Source organism: Scyliorhinus torazame, chromosome 19 (assembly GCF_047496885.1).
Source record: "Scyliorhinus torazame isolate Kashiwa2021f chromosome 19, sScyTor2.1, whole genome shotgun sequence".
Taxonomy (NCBI): domain Eukaryota; kingdom Metazoa; phylum Chordata; class Chondrichthyes; order Carcharhiniformes; family Scyliorhinidae; genus Scyliorhinus; species Scyliorhinus torazame.
The window spans coordinates 42,726,505-42,742,794 of NC_092725.1; the positions used below are offsets into that span (position 1 = coordinate 42,726,505).

General features: G+C 49.2%; 1 protein-coding gene across 1 annotated transcript in view; it reads left to right on the plus strand.

The window, feature by feature from the left end:
* Positions 1–16,290, plus strand: part of LOC140396664 (lysine-specific demethylase 7B-like) — a 419,959-nt gene that overhangs the window by 375,932 nt on the left and 27,737 nt on the right. Inside the window, exon 17 of the mRNA XM_072485460.1 lies at positions 9,201–9,298. Coding sequence (XP_072341561.1) covers positions 9,201–9,298 — 98 coding nt within the window. The remainder of the gene's footprint in view (positions 1–9,200; positions 9,299–16,290) is intronic.

Consider the following 16,290-nt stretch of genomic DNA (forward strand, 5'->3'; position numbering starts at 1 on the left):
GGGCGTTACACATCCCTGCCCACTGCGGTCAATTCATCCCGTTCCCTGGGTTCTGCCACCACCTAACAAAAGTGATCGATGCCCCTTGTGGACATGCCTTGGTAGACCCCCATAAACCAGGGCAGCACGGTAGCACAAGTGATTAGCACTGTGGCTTCACAGCGCCAGGGTCCCAGGTTCGATTCCCCGCTGGGTCACTGTCTGTGCGGAGTTTGCACGTTCTCCCCGTGTCCGCGTGGGTTTCCTCCGGGTGCTCCGGTTTCCTCCCACAGTCCAAAGACGTGCAGGTTAGGTGGATTGGCCATGCTAAATTACCCGTAGTGTCCATAAGGGTTGGGGGGGGTTGTTGGGTTGTGGGGATAAGGTGGAAGTGAGGGATTAATGTGGGTCGGTGCGGACTCGATGGGCCGAATGGCCTCCTTCTGCACTGTATGTTCTATGTAATCTATGTAAACACAAATAAATGCCCTGGTCAGAAGCCCACCACTTATCCCAGCAAACGGTGATCCTACCCGGTGACCCCGTGATGGTCCGGTAGGTGTTGTTGTCCAGGCGTTCCCAGTCCGAGGACCGATCCCTCATGTCCAGGCTCAGCTTCCTGAGTCACCACCATCTCCCCAAAGGAACGTCCCCCTTACAGGTTAAACACACCCGCCTGCCTTCAGTCACCCTAACCCGGTCAGTCGCCACCTGCATCTCCTCGCAGAGTACAGAGGCCTCTCCATAGGTGAAGCTCTGGTGGCTGGAGTACCTGGTCGAGTTCGACCCCAGCCATCCAGGCCACCTCCCCAGGTGTGAGTAGCGGGTCTGCTCTGTGGCCACCTGGTCTCCCTGTCCGGTAGTGACAAGAGGGGCTCTGCCGCCAGAGCACCCATAGACGAAGGACTCTTCTGTCTCGCCTCTGCGGAGTTCTCCCGGTCCCACCATCGCCAAGATCATCAGCAAGCTCCACATCGTCGGGTGCCCCATCTGTAAAACAGACAAAACACATCCTTGCCTCTACAGAACTACCTACCTCAAAGTGCATGGCTTCTATCCAGCGGCAGCAGCAGCTCCCGCTTTGAAGTTGGGAAATCAACATGAAATTGCCGCAGCCTGTCTGTGGTTCTGTGTCCACAGCCCGGCTCCACTAGGGTCCTAGTGCCTGCTGCTCATTCATTATATCACTGCATTATGCGCTTCTGTGATCCCACGATCCTAAATAACCCACACACCACTAAACACTAATTAGAACTAACAGGGGAAAATGCTATATACAATGCCACCCGTCTCCGGGTGGCCAAATTAAAACTGGACCCCGCTATACTGTGGCTGTTCACCTGTTTGGACCAACAGCTCGGGCCAGACCTTCCCCTCCCGGGGGTCCGGACTGCCCCTTGCCTCTCCTTCCCCAAAGGGGTTCGGGGATCCCTTTCTGCGCCCTCCGGAGACTGGGCTACCTGTGGCAGCACTGGATAATGTCCTACATCCCTCACCGTTCCCTTCTACTGGGGACCATCTTACCGGGGGCTTGGAGACCCGATTGCTCCTTCGTCCCCTGGATGGTTCCCACGCCCAAGGTGATACCTCCCTCTCCTCTGCCTCCCTAGCCTCTATACTAAGACAGGCCACCTGACCCACAGGTAATGGCTTGGGAATCGTTACTGTCCCTGGGCTGGGTGCTTGCAGCACTGTCGGTTTCTTTGGGACTGCCCTTTCGGGACAGCACCTTGTCACCGGTTGTGTGACCGTGGAGTCAGGGACCTCCCCCACCGTCGTTAATTCTACGGGGGGTTTCTCCACTACCACCCCCAGTCTTCCCCCCACCTTGCTCTTTCTTGCCCTTATGGGGTGGAACAATTTAAATTGACTGATGTGGCGTTCGCATGGGTCCCACCTTAAGGGATTTAAACTGCAAATAGCCGCTGAGGCAGCCTCCAGAATGGGACCCTGCACCTGGACCGGACCAGGATCTGGGGCTAGAACTACCACTGCGCTCCCTTTTTCCTGAGGCTGCTCCCTGGGTAGTCATACGGGTTCTTGTGGTGTGGGTGCGGGCAGGTCCTGGCCCGTTGTCATTGCCACCTGTCCCGACCCAGCTGCTAGGCTCTGCAAAAAGGCTAAAAGTTTTTTTAAATCGATGGTTTCCGGGGCAGCTGCTCCTGCCGCCGGGGTCTGACTCTCTACTACGGGAGCCCTCTCCTCCTTGCTAGGGTTCTCACACTCCCTCTTGAAATGTCCGGCCTTACCACACCCGTAGCATACCGGTTTCTTGTCGGAGGTCCGGGTGCCCTCATGCTTCCACTCTCTCTTAGGGGGTGCTGGCGCGATTTCATGCATTTTACCCTTAAGGAGCTTTTCCTCACTCCTCTCCCCATTGCGGTATGCGAGGGTGAGTTTCCTAAGGACCTCTGCCTCATTAAGGGCCGGGGTCTGCGGGTCGAACCAGTGTTCGGCTTTTGCCCTAACGTTAGGGAGACAGTTGGCTACTAGGGTCTTTAGCCAGTGGGCTGTTCTCTCCCCTAAATTCTGTCTATCATGCGGGAACCCCGCATGCCTCCACATAGACAACCCACAGCCTGTCTGCGAACATAGTGGGAGATTCCCCTGGTTGCTGCTTGGTTTCCCCCACCCTCATGAAAGGGCTCCCCAGATTCAAACCCATTGCCTCCAGCACAGCAGTCTGTGCTGCCGCCCATGTGTCAGGTCTTCCCCCATTCCCGGAGGTCACTGCCCTGCACCTAGGGTCATCAGGAGCATCCTTACCTGCTCCCCCTCGTCGCAGTCATTAATGCTGGCTGCCTGCTCCACCTCCATAAAATGAAGCGACGGATCCCCTTTCGGAGTTAGCCTGGGAACGTGGGCCACCATCCCCCTGAGCGCGGATGCCCCATGAGGAATGATAATGTCGCCCTCAACCAGTCCCCTATTTGCCAGCACCGCTGGGGGACCATACCTTCTCTGCCTGACAGGGCACATCTGCCCTACCTGGGGTTCCTGCTCCTCCGCCTCCCCGGCGTCCAGCTCTCCTGCCCCGTTGGGTAGCCCCCCTGTCCCCGGGCTAACTACCCATATAGGAGACGCCGCTATCTGGGGATACACCACTGACCCCCCTTGGACCTACCCCTGACCGGGCGGTCCGATCCCCCCCGCCGACCCGGACACAATCCCGGTGCCTCAGGAGGCGGTCTATTCCCCTTGGCCTTTGGGGAATCATCCGCTGCGAGGAGCACCTTGCCCCTTGGGAACCCCCCTGGACCTACCAGGTGTACCTGTCCCCTGACCTTGGACAAGGTCTCCTCCAACTCTGTTATCCGTGCCTGGCACGGCCCGTGAGCACAGTCCCCTACTTCCTCGCGAGCCACTCGGTACGCTGCCTGGATGTCCCGGTACTTCCCCTCCAGCTTCCTACACTGCTCTGTACTCCGAGCACAGAGTTCCTGGAGCCTCCATTCCTTTGCCTTACCCTCCACTATCTGGCAGTGGAGATATTCCTTCTCGCACCGGTTAGACTCGCTTTCCTGTAGGCTGCCCTGTTTAATTTCTGCCAATTCCTCCCGCAGTCGTTCCGCTGCGCTAGCGCTGTCCCCTGCGCTGGCCCTGACTTCTCCCAACTCCTGCTCTAATTCTTCCACCCTTCGCTCTGTTTTGGCTACCTGCTGGGACAAGCAGACCAGCCACACTGCCTTCTCCAAGTGCCTTTTGTGCGCCTTACTTTCTGTCCATGCGGCCGCCGCCATTACGGGTCGCTCCGCATTGATTAATTCTGAGAGCCAAGGTTTGGTGAGGTTGACCTTTTGCCACATATATGAGGAGATTCTCTCCTCCATTTTACTTTGTTCCCTCACCCCCTCTGCCAAGTCACATACTCCAAACCACCGGGGTCCTGCCGCGGTCGCCATTGTAGAGGGTTCCATCTCTGCTACTCCACTACTGGGCCGATATCTGGGGTTTGAGTATCTGTGTGTGTCTCTCTCCAGCTGGCACTGAAACTTCAGAGGCCAGGGGATGCCGCACTGGGACACCTCCACGGGAGAGAGCACTGAATCAAGCCTGCCGTTTATCCCTAACCGGAAGCCTGAGGCTTATATCACACAGATATCCAGACCCCCACCAATGCCCAGGTGATTCTCTCTCTTGCCGGTGGTACAACACCAACCCAGTTCCTACTTCGCTGGAGTAGCTTTCCCAAGAGAGAGAATAGGACACTGCTGTTTATTACCTAACCAGCAGCCTGTCCTGAGTGAACGGTTTCGAAGCGTTCAAGATGACCCTAGATTCTCGACCCCGGAATTAAGGTGAGGAATATCTTAACAATGACTTGGTCAGAGATCGCTGGTGAGAGATTGAAGAATTGAAACGACTCCAATTATCAGCAAATCGAGGTTTATTGCAAAACCCAGGTCAAAATCATCAAACAGAAGAAATTATAATAAAATCTTAAGCTCTAACACAAACTAAGTCTATTCAAGAAGTACTATAACGGACACAACGTAAAATCTTATTGTTACACAAGTTTAGCAATGGCACAAAACACAAATCAAGTCCCCTTCCCCAAAGCCTCAACCACTATCAAAGTCAAGGGAGTTTCGCAAGCTGCTGCAGGGTACTTACGGTCACAGGCTGCGAGAAGTCAAGTCAAAGGTGGAGAGGTCAAGCCAAGAGCCCCTCAATCGAAACACAGCCCCTTTTATATCCGTTTTACCTGGCTTTTTCCTGTGTTCGGCCAGCCCCTTTTGCATTGAATCCATAATGTTTAAAGTTCCCGCTGGTCCTGCCCCTTTTGAGCCGGTCAGACCTGTCCAGATGGGAGTACCTTCCCTAGGTCCGCCTCCAGTCTGCTTTTTGAGATAATGAGGTTGAGCTCCCTTGTGAAGATTTTCAAAGTCTTCCATCTGCTCCGGAGATCGCTGCTATGTTGATGGGGTGTTGATTGGATTCTGCTCTGGTGGAGGCCAAGTCATTTACATCTGCATGGGGCTATGGCCATCCCATTGTCCTGCTTGCAGGCAGGCCCCTTGTGTATTCCCGTGCCCCTTTGTCTGTGTTTTAATCTTATCTAGTTGTCTGGCTCCTTCTTCCTTGTAGCTCCTGGGGGGGGGGGGGGTTTGTAAATACCTATGCCACTACTCGGCTCAGCGGACCAAGCCTGCTGGGAAATTTGGTTACATTCCCTTGGCTGAAAAGTGTCCAGTTTACAGTCTCTGGGTTTTATTCTTGGGCAGTCCAAAAAGGGCCGAATTGCCCGAAAACCTTACAGGTGAAAGCAGAACTAGGGGGCATAGCCTCAAAATAAGGGGAAGTAGATTTAGGACTGAGTTTAGGAGGAACCTCTTCACCCAAAGGGTTGTGAATCTATGGAATTCCTTGCCCAGTGAAGCAGTAGAGGCTCCTTCATTAAATGTTTTTAAGATAAAGATAGATAGTTTTTTGAAGAATAAAGGGATTAAGGGTTATGCTGTTCGGGCTGGAAAGTGGAACTGAGTCCACAAAAGATCAGCCATGATCTCATTGAATGGTGGAGCAGGCTTGAGGGGCCAGATGGCCTACTCATGAAATGAAATGAAATGAAAATCGCTTATTGTCACAAGTAGGCTTCAATGAAGTTACTGTGAAAAGCCCCTAGTCGCCACATTCCGGCGCCTGTTCGGGGAGGCTGTTACGGGAATTGAACCGTGCTGCTGGCCTGCCTTGGTCTGCTTTCAAAGCCAGTGATTTAGCCCTGTGCTAAACAGCCCCTGTGCTAAACAGCTCCTGCTCCTAGTTCTTATGTTCTTATGTGCAGCAGGCAGTAAAGAAGGCTAAAGGTATGTTAGCTTTCATTGCGAGAAGCTTTGGGTATAGCAGCAGGGATGTGTTGCTGCAGAGCCTTGGTGGGGCCACACCTGGAGTATTGTGTGGAGTTTTGGTCTCCTTGTCTGAGGAAGGATGTTCTTGCTCTCGAGGGAGTGCAGCAAAAGTTTACCAGACTGATTCCAGGGATGGCGGGACTGTCATATGAGGACTGTCATATGACTCTCGCTGGAGTTCAGAAGAATGTCGGGGGAACTGATAGAGACTTATAAAATGTTAACAGGACTAGACAGTGTAGATGCAGGGAAGATGTTCCCAATGATGGGTGTGTCCAGAACCAGGGGATCACAGTCTGAGGATTTCGGACAGCAATAAGGAGACATTTCTTCACTCAAAGAATGGTGAGCCTGTGGAATTCATTACCACAGGAAGTAGTTGATGCTAAAACTTTGAATATATTCAAGAGGCGGCTGGATATAGCACTTGGGGGAGAATGGGATCAAAGACTGTGGGGTGAAAGCAGGATTAGGCTATTGAGTTGGATGATCAGCCATGATCATGTGAATGGCGGAGCAGGATCGAAGGGCCAAAAGGCCTCCTCCTGCTCCTATCTTCTATGTATCTCTGTATGTCACCTCTCCCCGCGTGTTTTTCCTCTGTGTCTTACTGCCCTATTCTCTGGTTCCCCCTCAGTTATTTCACCTACTGACCTATTGCTCCGGTTCCCAACACCCTGCTACACAAGTTTAAACCCTAGCAAACCTCATGGGCAGGATATTTATGCCCCTCCAGTTTAGATGGAACCCGCCCTCCTTGGTCCAGATATCTGAAACCCTCGCTCCTACACCAGCTGTTTGCCCACGTGTTCAGGTGAACTACCTTCCTATTTTTAGCCTCACTGGCATGTAGCACAGGGAGTAATCTAGAGATTACATACCTCAAGGTCCTGTTTTTAACTTTCTACCTAACTCCCTGAACTCCTGGTGCAGGACTTTGTCACTCTTCCTGCCTATGTCGTTGGTACCAGTATGTACCATGACCTCCTGCCCATTCAGACAAATCTGGGCCCTGGCACCAGGGAGGCAACATACTATCCTGGAGTCTCTTTCACTCCCACAGAAGTGTCTATCTGTGCCTCTGACTATGGAGTCCCCTCTTCTTCGCTTTGTCCCTCCCTGCTTAACAACAGAGCCAGCCGTGGTGTCACTGCTCTGGCTGCTGCTGCTGCTGTTTTCCCCTAATAGGCCATCTTCTCCAACAGTATCCAAAGCAATATGCTTGTTAGAGAGGGGGACAGTGACAGGGGATTCCTGCACCTTGCGTGTAACCACATCTCTACTACTGCCTATGATGCTTTCCGCCACCACCATGCTCCAACCGATCCATGTGGTCTGTGAGGAACTGCAATTCAATTTACTTCCTGCAGATGTACTTGTCCGGAATGCTGGGAGCTTCACAGACCTCCCACATCTCACAAGTGAAGCACTTTACCCCTCTAACTGCCATTTCTAGAACTAATTAATAAATTAATTTTAAAATAGTTCTTTTAGTTACAGCTATTTAGACACGGTCCCGAATATCAGCCACTCACCAACCAATCAGCTTATTGCTTTCCTGTGATGTCACTTGATTTTTTTTTTCTTGAATTCAAGTGCGCTGTTTGAACAGCTCAAGCGAAAGCTGTCCCGCGCAGGTCCGATGCTCTCTCCTCCCGAAGTTAACAGCTTCTCCCAATGGCCTTTCATCCATTGTAAGGTCAGATGTAGGGATGTTTGCTGATGGTTGCACCATGTTCAGCACCACTTGTGACTCATCAAAGACTGTAGCAGTCCGTGTCCAAATAAAACAAGCCTGAGCAGTGTTCAGATTTGTGCTGATAAGGTTTGGTGCAAGTAACGTTTGCACCACACGAGCCAGAAATGACTTTCTAGCAAGAGAGACTCTTAACTATCTCCTCTTGACATTCAGTGGCATTATCATCTGTCAACATCCTGGGTGTCACCACCCAAAATTGAACTGGACCAGCCAGATAAATACTCTGGTTGCAAGAGCAGGTCAGTGGCTAGGTATTCTGAGGCAAGTAACTCACCTAACTCTCAAAGGAATGTCCAGAGTCGACAAGGCGCAAGTCAGGAATGTGATGGAATACTCTCCACCTGTCTGGATGAGTGCAGCTCCAACAACACTCAATAAGCTTGACATCACCTGGGACAAAGCAGATGAGTCTTGCTGAGTGTAAGGTCCACCACTAAGGGGGTGGGGAGCCCGAGGACATTCATGATTGAGTTCTATATAAAGTCGGCCAGGTATGGTACCGACAATACAGACCCGGCTGGGATCAGTTGTATATGGTAAATAAACCAAAGTTGCATTTTGCCAACTCAGTTTGTACTCATTTGTGGCCTACTAAAGCTAGCTTTGCTCCCTCCCAGTAAAGAAAAGCTTTTTGAAGATAAATATGTGGCTTGTGGATCTGTTTGTAATAATAATAATCTTTAGTGTCACAAGTAGGCTTACATTAACACTGCAATGAAGTTACTGTGAAAATCCCCTAGTCGCCACATTCTGGCACCTGTTCGGGTTCACAGAGGGAGAATTCAGAATGTCTAATTCACCGAACAAGCACGTCTTTCGGGAATGGAGGAAACCGGAGCACCCAGAGGAAACCCACGCAGACATGGGGAGGATGTGCAGACTCCGCACAGACAGTGACCCAAGCCGGAATCGAACCTGGGACCCTGGCTCTGTGAATTAGTTTCTCTTCAGTCCGGATGAAATGATCAATCGAACACTAAGTTACTTCAACATATGTTTATTTCTCGGCCGGAGCTAAAACCACTATCTCTGAGAGTTACAACAGTAAGCCAAAGTCAATACATCTAGTAAAAGTTTCCTACATTTTGACACTGGTTCATTTCTGAGAACAGCCCCCTCGCATTCTGTCTGTGCTTTCAGCTCAATTATAATGATCTTTAAAGCTAGCAACCATTCCCAAGGCCGTTACTACAATTTGTCTGGTACAATAGAACAAGTGATTACAGCTTGCTACCAAAAAGCCTGTCTTGACATTCCTGCACACAAAGCTTTATCTAACATTTTGTTTTCCCATAAAGTTCCAATCCATCTTGAGCCAAACTCTCATTTATCCATCTTGAGCCAAACTCTCAGCACTGTGAAGCAACAGTGCTAACCACTGAGCTACCATGCCGTCCAAAAATTACATCCCGAGCCAGCCAGGAGTCGAACCATGAAAATTGTTGTTTGTTTTTTGAATGTTTTTAATTAATACTAACCATGGTTGGCTGCTCAGCCATGAGGCCAGCTTTGGTTCCAGTCCTTTGGGATACGGTACATTGATCTGTTCTAAGCATCCTACTTTAGACACCATCAGGGCTATCAGTGATGTTGATCTGTTGTTTGTTCTACAGTTGAGCCTAATAAGCAGGAAGCTGTTGAGGATAGCAGTGAATTGGTGAATCGTGAAGGAAGGAACTTACTTGGAACAGCAGCCAAACTATCAGAAGAGGTCAGACCCTAGTATCATGTGTGGATTTGAATGTTTGGGAATCACACTATCTTGCATAGCGAGCATCCATTTGTATTTGTGCGATTAGAAAGTGATATTTATTGGAACCACTGAACCTTTTGCTTATTGATAATTTATTTAGTTAGATACCCCGACCCAACATTTCTTCTAAACTATGCGCGCAACCTGAAAGTTCCTGCATAGCCTGTGCATAAGTCTGCCCTTTTAAATTACTCCACGTGTGCAGCTACACATAAAATATTTAAAAGCCTCCATATTGTACCTCAAAGTCAGGCAGTGAAGGATAGGAATGGAGCTCAAACTTTTAAAGCTTTTATTCACAAACACGTTTGAAACTCTTTTTGAATAAATTTAGAATACATAATTAATTTTTTCCAATTAAGGGGCAAATTAGTTTGGCCAATCCACCTACCCCGCACATAGAACATAGAACACAACAGCACAGAACAGGCCCTTTGGCCCTCGATGTTGTGTCGAGCATTGTCCGAAACCAAGATCAAGCTATCCCACTCCTTGTCATTCTGGTGTGCTCCATGTGCCTATCCAATAACCGCTTGAAAGTTCCTAAAGTGTCCGACTCCACTATCACAGCAGGCCGTCCATTCCTAACCACTCTCTGAGAAAAGAACCTGCCTTGGATATCCCTCCTATATCTCCCATCCGAATCTTATAGTTATGCCCCCTTGTAACAGCTACATCCACCCGGGGAAATTGTTCCTGAACGTCCACTCTATCTATCCCCCTCATTATCTTATGAACCTCTATTAAACCCTAACCCTAATCCTCCTCCGCTCCAAAGAGAAAAGCCCTAGCTCCCTCAACCTTTCCTCATAAGACCTATCCTGCAAACCAGGCAGCATCCTGGTAAATCTCCTTTGCACCCTTTCCAATGCTTCCACATCTTTCCTATAATGAGGTGACCAGAACGGCACACAATACTCCAAATGTGGTCTCACCGGGGTCATGCAGCATAACCCCGCAGCTCTTAAACTCAAGCCCCCTGTTAATAAACGCTAACACACTATAAGCCTTCTTCACGGCTCTGCCCACTTGAGTGGCAACTTTCAGAGATCTGTAGACATGAACCCCAATATCTCTCTGTTCCTCCACATTCCTCAGAACCCTGCCGTTGACCCAGTAATCCGCATTCAAATTTTTTCGCCCAAAATGAATCACCTCACACTTATCAGGATTAAACTCCATCTGCCATTTTTCGGCCCAGCTCTGCATCCTATCTATGCCTCTTTGCAGCCTAAAACACCCCTCCACCTCACCCACTACTCCACCAATCTTGGTGTCATCAGGGGCAGCACAATTGCTTCACAGCTCCAGGGTCCCAGGTTCGATTCCGGCTTGGGTCACTGTCTGTGCGGAGTCTGCACATCCTCCCCGTGTGTGCGTGTGTTTCCTCCGGGTGTTCCGTTTCCTCCCACAGTCCAAAGATGTGCAGGTTAGGTGGATTGGCCATGATAAATTGTCCTTAGTGTCCAAACTTGCCCTTACTGTTGAGTGGGGTTACTGGGTTATGGGGATCGGGTGGAGGTGTTGCCCTTGGGTAGGGTGCTCTTTCCAAGAGCCGGTGCAGTCTCGATGGGCCGAATGGCCTCCTTCTGCACTGTAAATTCTATGTTAATCAGCAAATTTACTGACCCACCCTTCAGCCCCCTCCTCCAAGTCATTGATAAAAATCACAAATAGCAGAGGACCCATCACTGATCCCTGTGGTACACCGCTGGTAACTGGTCTCCAGTCTGAAAATTTTCCATCCACCACCCTCTGTCTAGCCAGTTACTTATCCAATTGGCCAAATTTCCCTCTATCCCACACCTCCTTACTTTCTTCATGAGCCGACCATGGGGAACCTTATCAAATGCCTTACTAGAATCCATGTATACGACATCAACTGCTCTACCTTCATCTACACACTTAGTTACCTCCTTAAAGAATTCAATCAAATTTGTGAGGCAAGACTTACCCTTCACGAATCCGTGTTGACTATCCCGGATTAAGCTGCATCTTTCCAAATGGTCATAAATCCTATCCTTCAGGACCTTTTCCATTATCTTCCCGACCACCAAAGTAAGACTAACTGGCCTATAATTACCAGGGTCATTCCTATTCCCTTTCTTGAACAGAGGAACAACATTCGCCACTCTCCAGTCCTCTGGCACTATCCCCGTGGACAGCGAGGACCCAAAGATCAAAGCCAAAGGCTCTGCAATCTCATCCCTTGCCTCCCAAAGAATCCTTGGGTATATCCCATCTGGCCCGGGGGACTTGTCGACCCTCAGGTTTTTCAAAATTGCTAATACATCCTTCCTCAGAACATCTACTTCCTCCAGCCTACCCGCCCGAATCACACTCTCAACCTCAAAAACATGGCCCCTCTCCTTTGTGAACACTGAAGAAAAGTATTCATTCAACGCCTCTCCTATTTCTTCTGACTCCATGCACAAGTTCCCACTACTGTCCTTGACCGACCCTACCCTCACCCTGGTCATTCTTTGATTTCTCACATAAGAGTAAAAAGCCTTGGGGTATTCCTTGATCCGACCCACCAAGGACTTCTCATGCCCCCTCCTAGCTCTCCTGAGCCCTTTTTTCAGCTCATTACTTGCTACCTTGTAACCCTCAAGCGACCCTACTGAACCTTGTTTTCTCATCCTTACATACTCTTCCTTTTTCCTCTTGACAAGACTTTCAACTTCTTTTGTGAACCATGGTTCCCTCACACGGCCATTTCCTCCCTGCCTGACAGGGACTTGCCGATCAAGGACATGCAGTATTTGTTCCTTGAACAAGCTCCACTTTTCATTTGTGCCTTTCCCTGACAGTTTCTGTTCCCATCTTATGCTCCCTAATTCTTGCCTAATCGCATCATAATTACCCCTCCCCTAATTATAAACCTTGCCCTGACGTATGGCCCTATCCTTCTCCATTGCAATAGTGAAAGACACCGAATTGTGGTCACGATCTCCAAAGTGGTCTCCCACAAAGAAATCTAACACTTGGCCCGGTTCATTACCAAGTACCAAATCCAATGTGGCCCCCCCTCTTGTCGGCCTATCCACGTATTGTGTCAGGAAACCCTCCTGCACACATTGTACAAAAACTGCCCCATCCGAACTGTTCGACCTATAGAGGTTCCAATCAATATTTGGACAGTTAAAGTCACCTATGACAACTACCCTGAGACCTCCACACCTATCCGTAATCTGTTTTGCAATTTCTTCCTCCACATCTCTGCTACTATTGGGGGGCCTATAGAAAACTCCTAACAATGTGACCGCTCCTTTCCTATTTCTAACTTCGGCCCATATTACCACAGATGGCAGATCCCCTTCAAACTGCCTTTCTGCAGCCGTTAAACTATCCTTGATTAACAATGCTACTCCTCCACCTCTTTTACCACCTTCCCTACTCTGACTGAAACATCTATACCCCGGGACTTCCAACAACCATTCCTGTCCCTGTTCTAACCATGTCTCCGTAATGGCCACAACATCGTAGTCCCAAGTACCAACCACGCTCCAAGTTCACCTACCTTATTCCGGATGCTCCTTGCATTGAAGTAGACACACTTCAACCCACCTTTCTGTCTGCCAGTACACCCCTGCGACCTTGATACCCTCCTCAGTACCTCACTACTCTCGACACTGGCTTCTGGAACACAACTCGTTTTCCCAGCCCCCTGACAAATTAGTTTAAACCCCCCCCCCCCCCCCCGAAGAGCCGTAGCAAATTTCCCTCCCAGGATATTGGTGCCCCTCTGGTTCAGGTGCAAACCGTCCTGTCTGTACAGGTTCCACCTTAGAACATAGAACATAGAAAAATACAGCACAGAACAGGCCCTTCGGCCCACGATGTTGTGCCAAACCTTTGTCCGAGATTAATCATAGATTATCATTGAATTTACAGTGCAGAAGGAGGCCATTAGGCTCTTGGAAAGAGCACCCTACCCAAAGTCAACACCTCCACCCAACACTAAGGGCAATTTTGGACACTAAGGGCAATTTATCATGGCCAATCCACCTAACCTGCACATCTTTGGACTGTGGGAGGAAACCGGAGCACCCGGAGGAAACCCACGCAGACACGGGGAGGATGTGCAGACTCCGCACAGACAGTGGCTCAAGCCGGAATCGAACCTGGGACCCTGGAGCTGTGAAGCAATTGTGCTGTCCAGAATGCTACCGTGCTGCCCTTAGAACAAATAAATCTACACTATATAATTTTACCGTAATCCATGTACCTATCCAATAGCTGCTTGAAGGTCCCTAATGTTTCCGACTCAAGTACTTCCACAGGCAGTGCATCCCATGCCCCCACTACTCTCTGGGTAAAGAACCTACCTCTGACATCCCCCCCCCTATATCTTCCACCATTCACCTTAAATTTATGTCCCCTTGTAATGGTTTGTTCCACCCGGGGGAAAAGTCTCTGACTGTCCTACTCTATCTATTCCCCTGATCATCTTATAAACCTCTATCAAGTCGCCCCCTCATCCTTCTCCGTTCTAATGAGAAAAGGCCTAGCACCCTCAACCTTTCCTCGTAAGACCTACTCTCCATTCCAGGCAACATCCTTTGCACCTTTTCCAAAGCTTCCACATCCTTCCTAAAATGAGGCGACCAGAACTGTACACAGTACTCCAAATGTGGCCTTACCAAAGTTTTGTACAGCTGCATCATCACCTCACGGCTCTTAAATTCAATCCCTCTGTTAATGAACGCTAGCGCACCATAGGCCTTCTTCACAGCTCTAATGTGGCAACTTTCAAAGATGTATGAACATAGACCCCAAGATCTCTCTGCTCCTCCACATTGCCAAGAACTCTACCGTTAACCCTGTATTCTGCAATGGACAACCTCACACTTTTCAGGGTTAAACTCCATCTGCCACTTCTCAGCCCAGCTCTGCATCCTATCTATGTCTCTTTGCAGCCGACAACAGCCCTCCTCACTATCCACAACTCCACCAATCTTCGTATTGTCTGCAAATTTACTGACCCACCCTTCAACTCCCTCATCCAAGTCATTAATGAAAATCACAAACAGCAGAGGACCCAGAACTGATCCCTGCGGTATGCCACTGGTAACTGGGATCCAGGCTGAATATTTGCCATCCACCACCACTCTCTGACTTCTATCGGTTAGCCAGTTCGTTATCCAACTGGCCAAATTCCCACTATCCCATGCCTCCTTACTTTCTGCATAAGCCTACCATGGGGAACCTTATCAAATGCCTTACTAAAATCCATGTACACTACCATCCACTGACCAATGCTTGGTCACCTCAAAGAATTCAATAAGACTTGTAAGGCAAGACCTACCCCTCACAAATCCGTGCTGACTATCCCTAATCAAGCAGTGTCTTTCCGGATGCTCAGAAATCCTAACCTTCAGTACCCTTTCCATGACTTTGCCTACCACCGAAGTAAGACTAACTGGCCTGTAATTCCCAGGGTTATCCCTATTCCCTTTTTTGAACAGGGGCACGATATTCGCCACTCTCCAATCCCCTGGTACCACCCCTGTTGACAGTGAGGACGAAAAGATCATTGCCAACGGCTCTGCAATTTCATCTCTTGCTTCCCATAGAATCCTTGGATATATCCCGTCAGGCCCGGGGGACTTGTCTATCCTCAAGTTTATCAAAATGCCCAACACATCTTCCTTCCTCACAAGTATTTCCTCGAGCTTACCAGTCTGTTTCACACTGTCCTCTCCAACAATATGGCCCCTCTCATTTGTAAATACAGAAGAAAAGTACTCGGTCAAGACCTCTCCTATCTCTTCAGACTCAATACACAATCTCCCGCTACTGTCCTTGATCGGACCTACCCTCGCTCTAGTCATTCTCATATTTCTCACATATGTGTAAAAGGCCTTGGGGTTTTCCTTGATCCTACCCACCAAAGATTGTTCATGCCCTCTCTTAGCTCTCCTAATCCCTTTCTTCAGTTCCCTCCTGGCTATCTTGTATCCCTCCAACGCCCTGTCTGAACCTTGTTTCCTCAGCCTTACATAAGTCTCCTTTTTCCTCTTAACAAGACATTCAACCTCTCTTGTCAACCATGGTTCCCTCACTCGACCATCTCTTCCCTGCCTGACAGGGACATACATATCAAGGACACGTAGTACCTGTTCCTTGAACAAGTTCCACATTTCACTTGTGTCCTTCCCTGACAGCCTATGTTCCCAACTTATGCACTTCAATTCTTGTCTGACAACATCGTATTTACCCTTCCCCCAATGGTAAACCTTGCCCTGTTGCACGCACCTATCCCTCTCCATTACTAAAGTGAAATTCACAGAATTGTGGTCACTATCTTCAAAATGCTCCCCCACTAACAAATCTATCACTTGCCCTGGTTCATTACCAAGTACTAAATCCAATATTGCCCCTCTGGTCGGACAATCTACATACTGTGTTAGAAAAGCTTCCTGGACACATTGCACAAACACCACCCCATCCAAACTATTTGATCTCAAGAGTTTCCACTCAATGTTTGGGAAGTTAAAGTCACCCATGACTACTACCCTGTGACTTCTGCACCTTTCCAAAATCTGTTTTCCAATCTGTTCCCCAATCTGTTCTTCCACATCTCTGCTACTATTAGGGGGCCTATAGAAAACTCCTAACAAGGTGACTGCTCCTTTCCTATTTCTGACTTCAACCCATACTACCTCAGTAGGCTGATACTCCTCGAACTGCCTTTCTGCAGCTGTTATACTATCTCTAATTAACAATGCCACCCCCCCCCCCCACCTCTTTTACCACCCTCCCTAATCTTATTGAAACATCTATAACCAGGGACCTCCAACAACCATTTCTGCCCCTCTTCTATCCAAGTTTCCGTGATGGCCACCACATCGTAGTCCCAAGTACCAATCCATGCCTTAAGTTCACCCACCTTATTCCTGATACTTCTTGAGTTGAAGTATACACACTTCAACCCATCTCCGTGC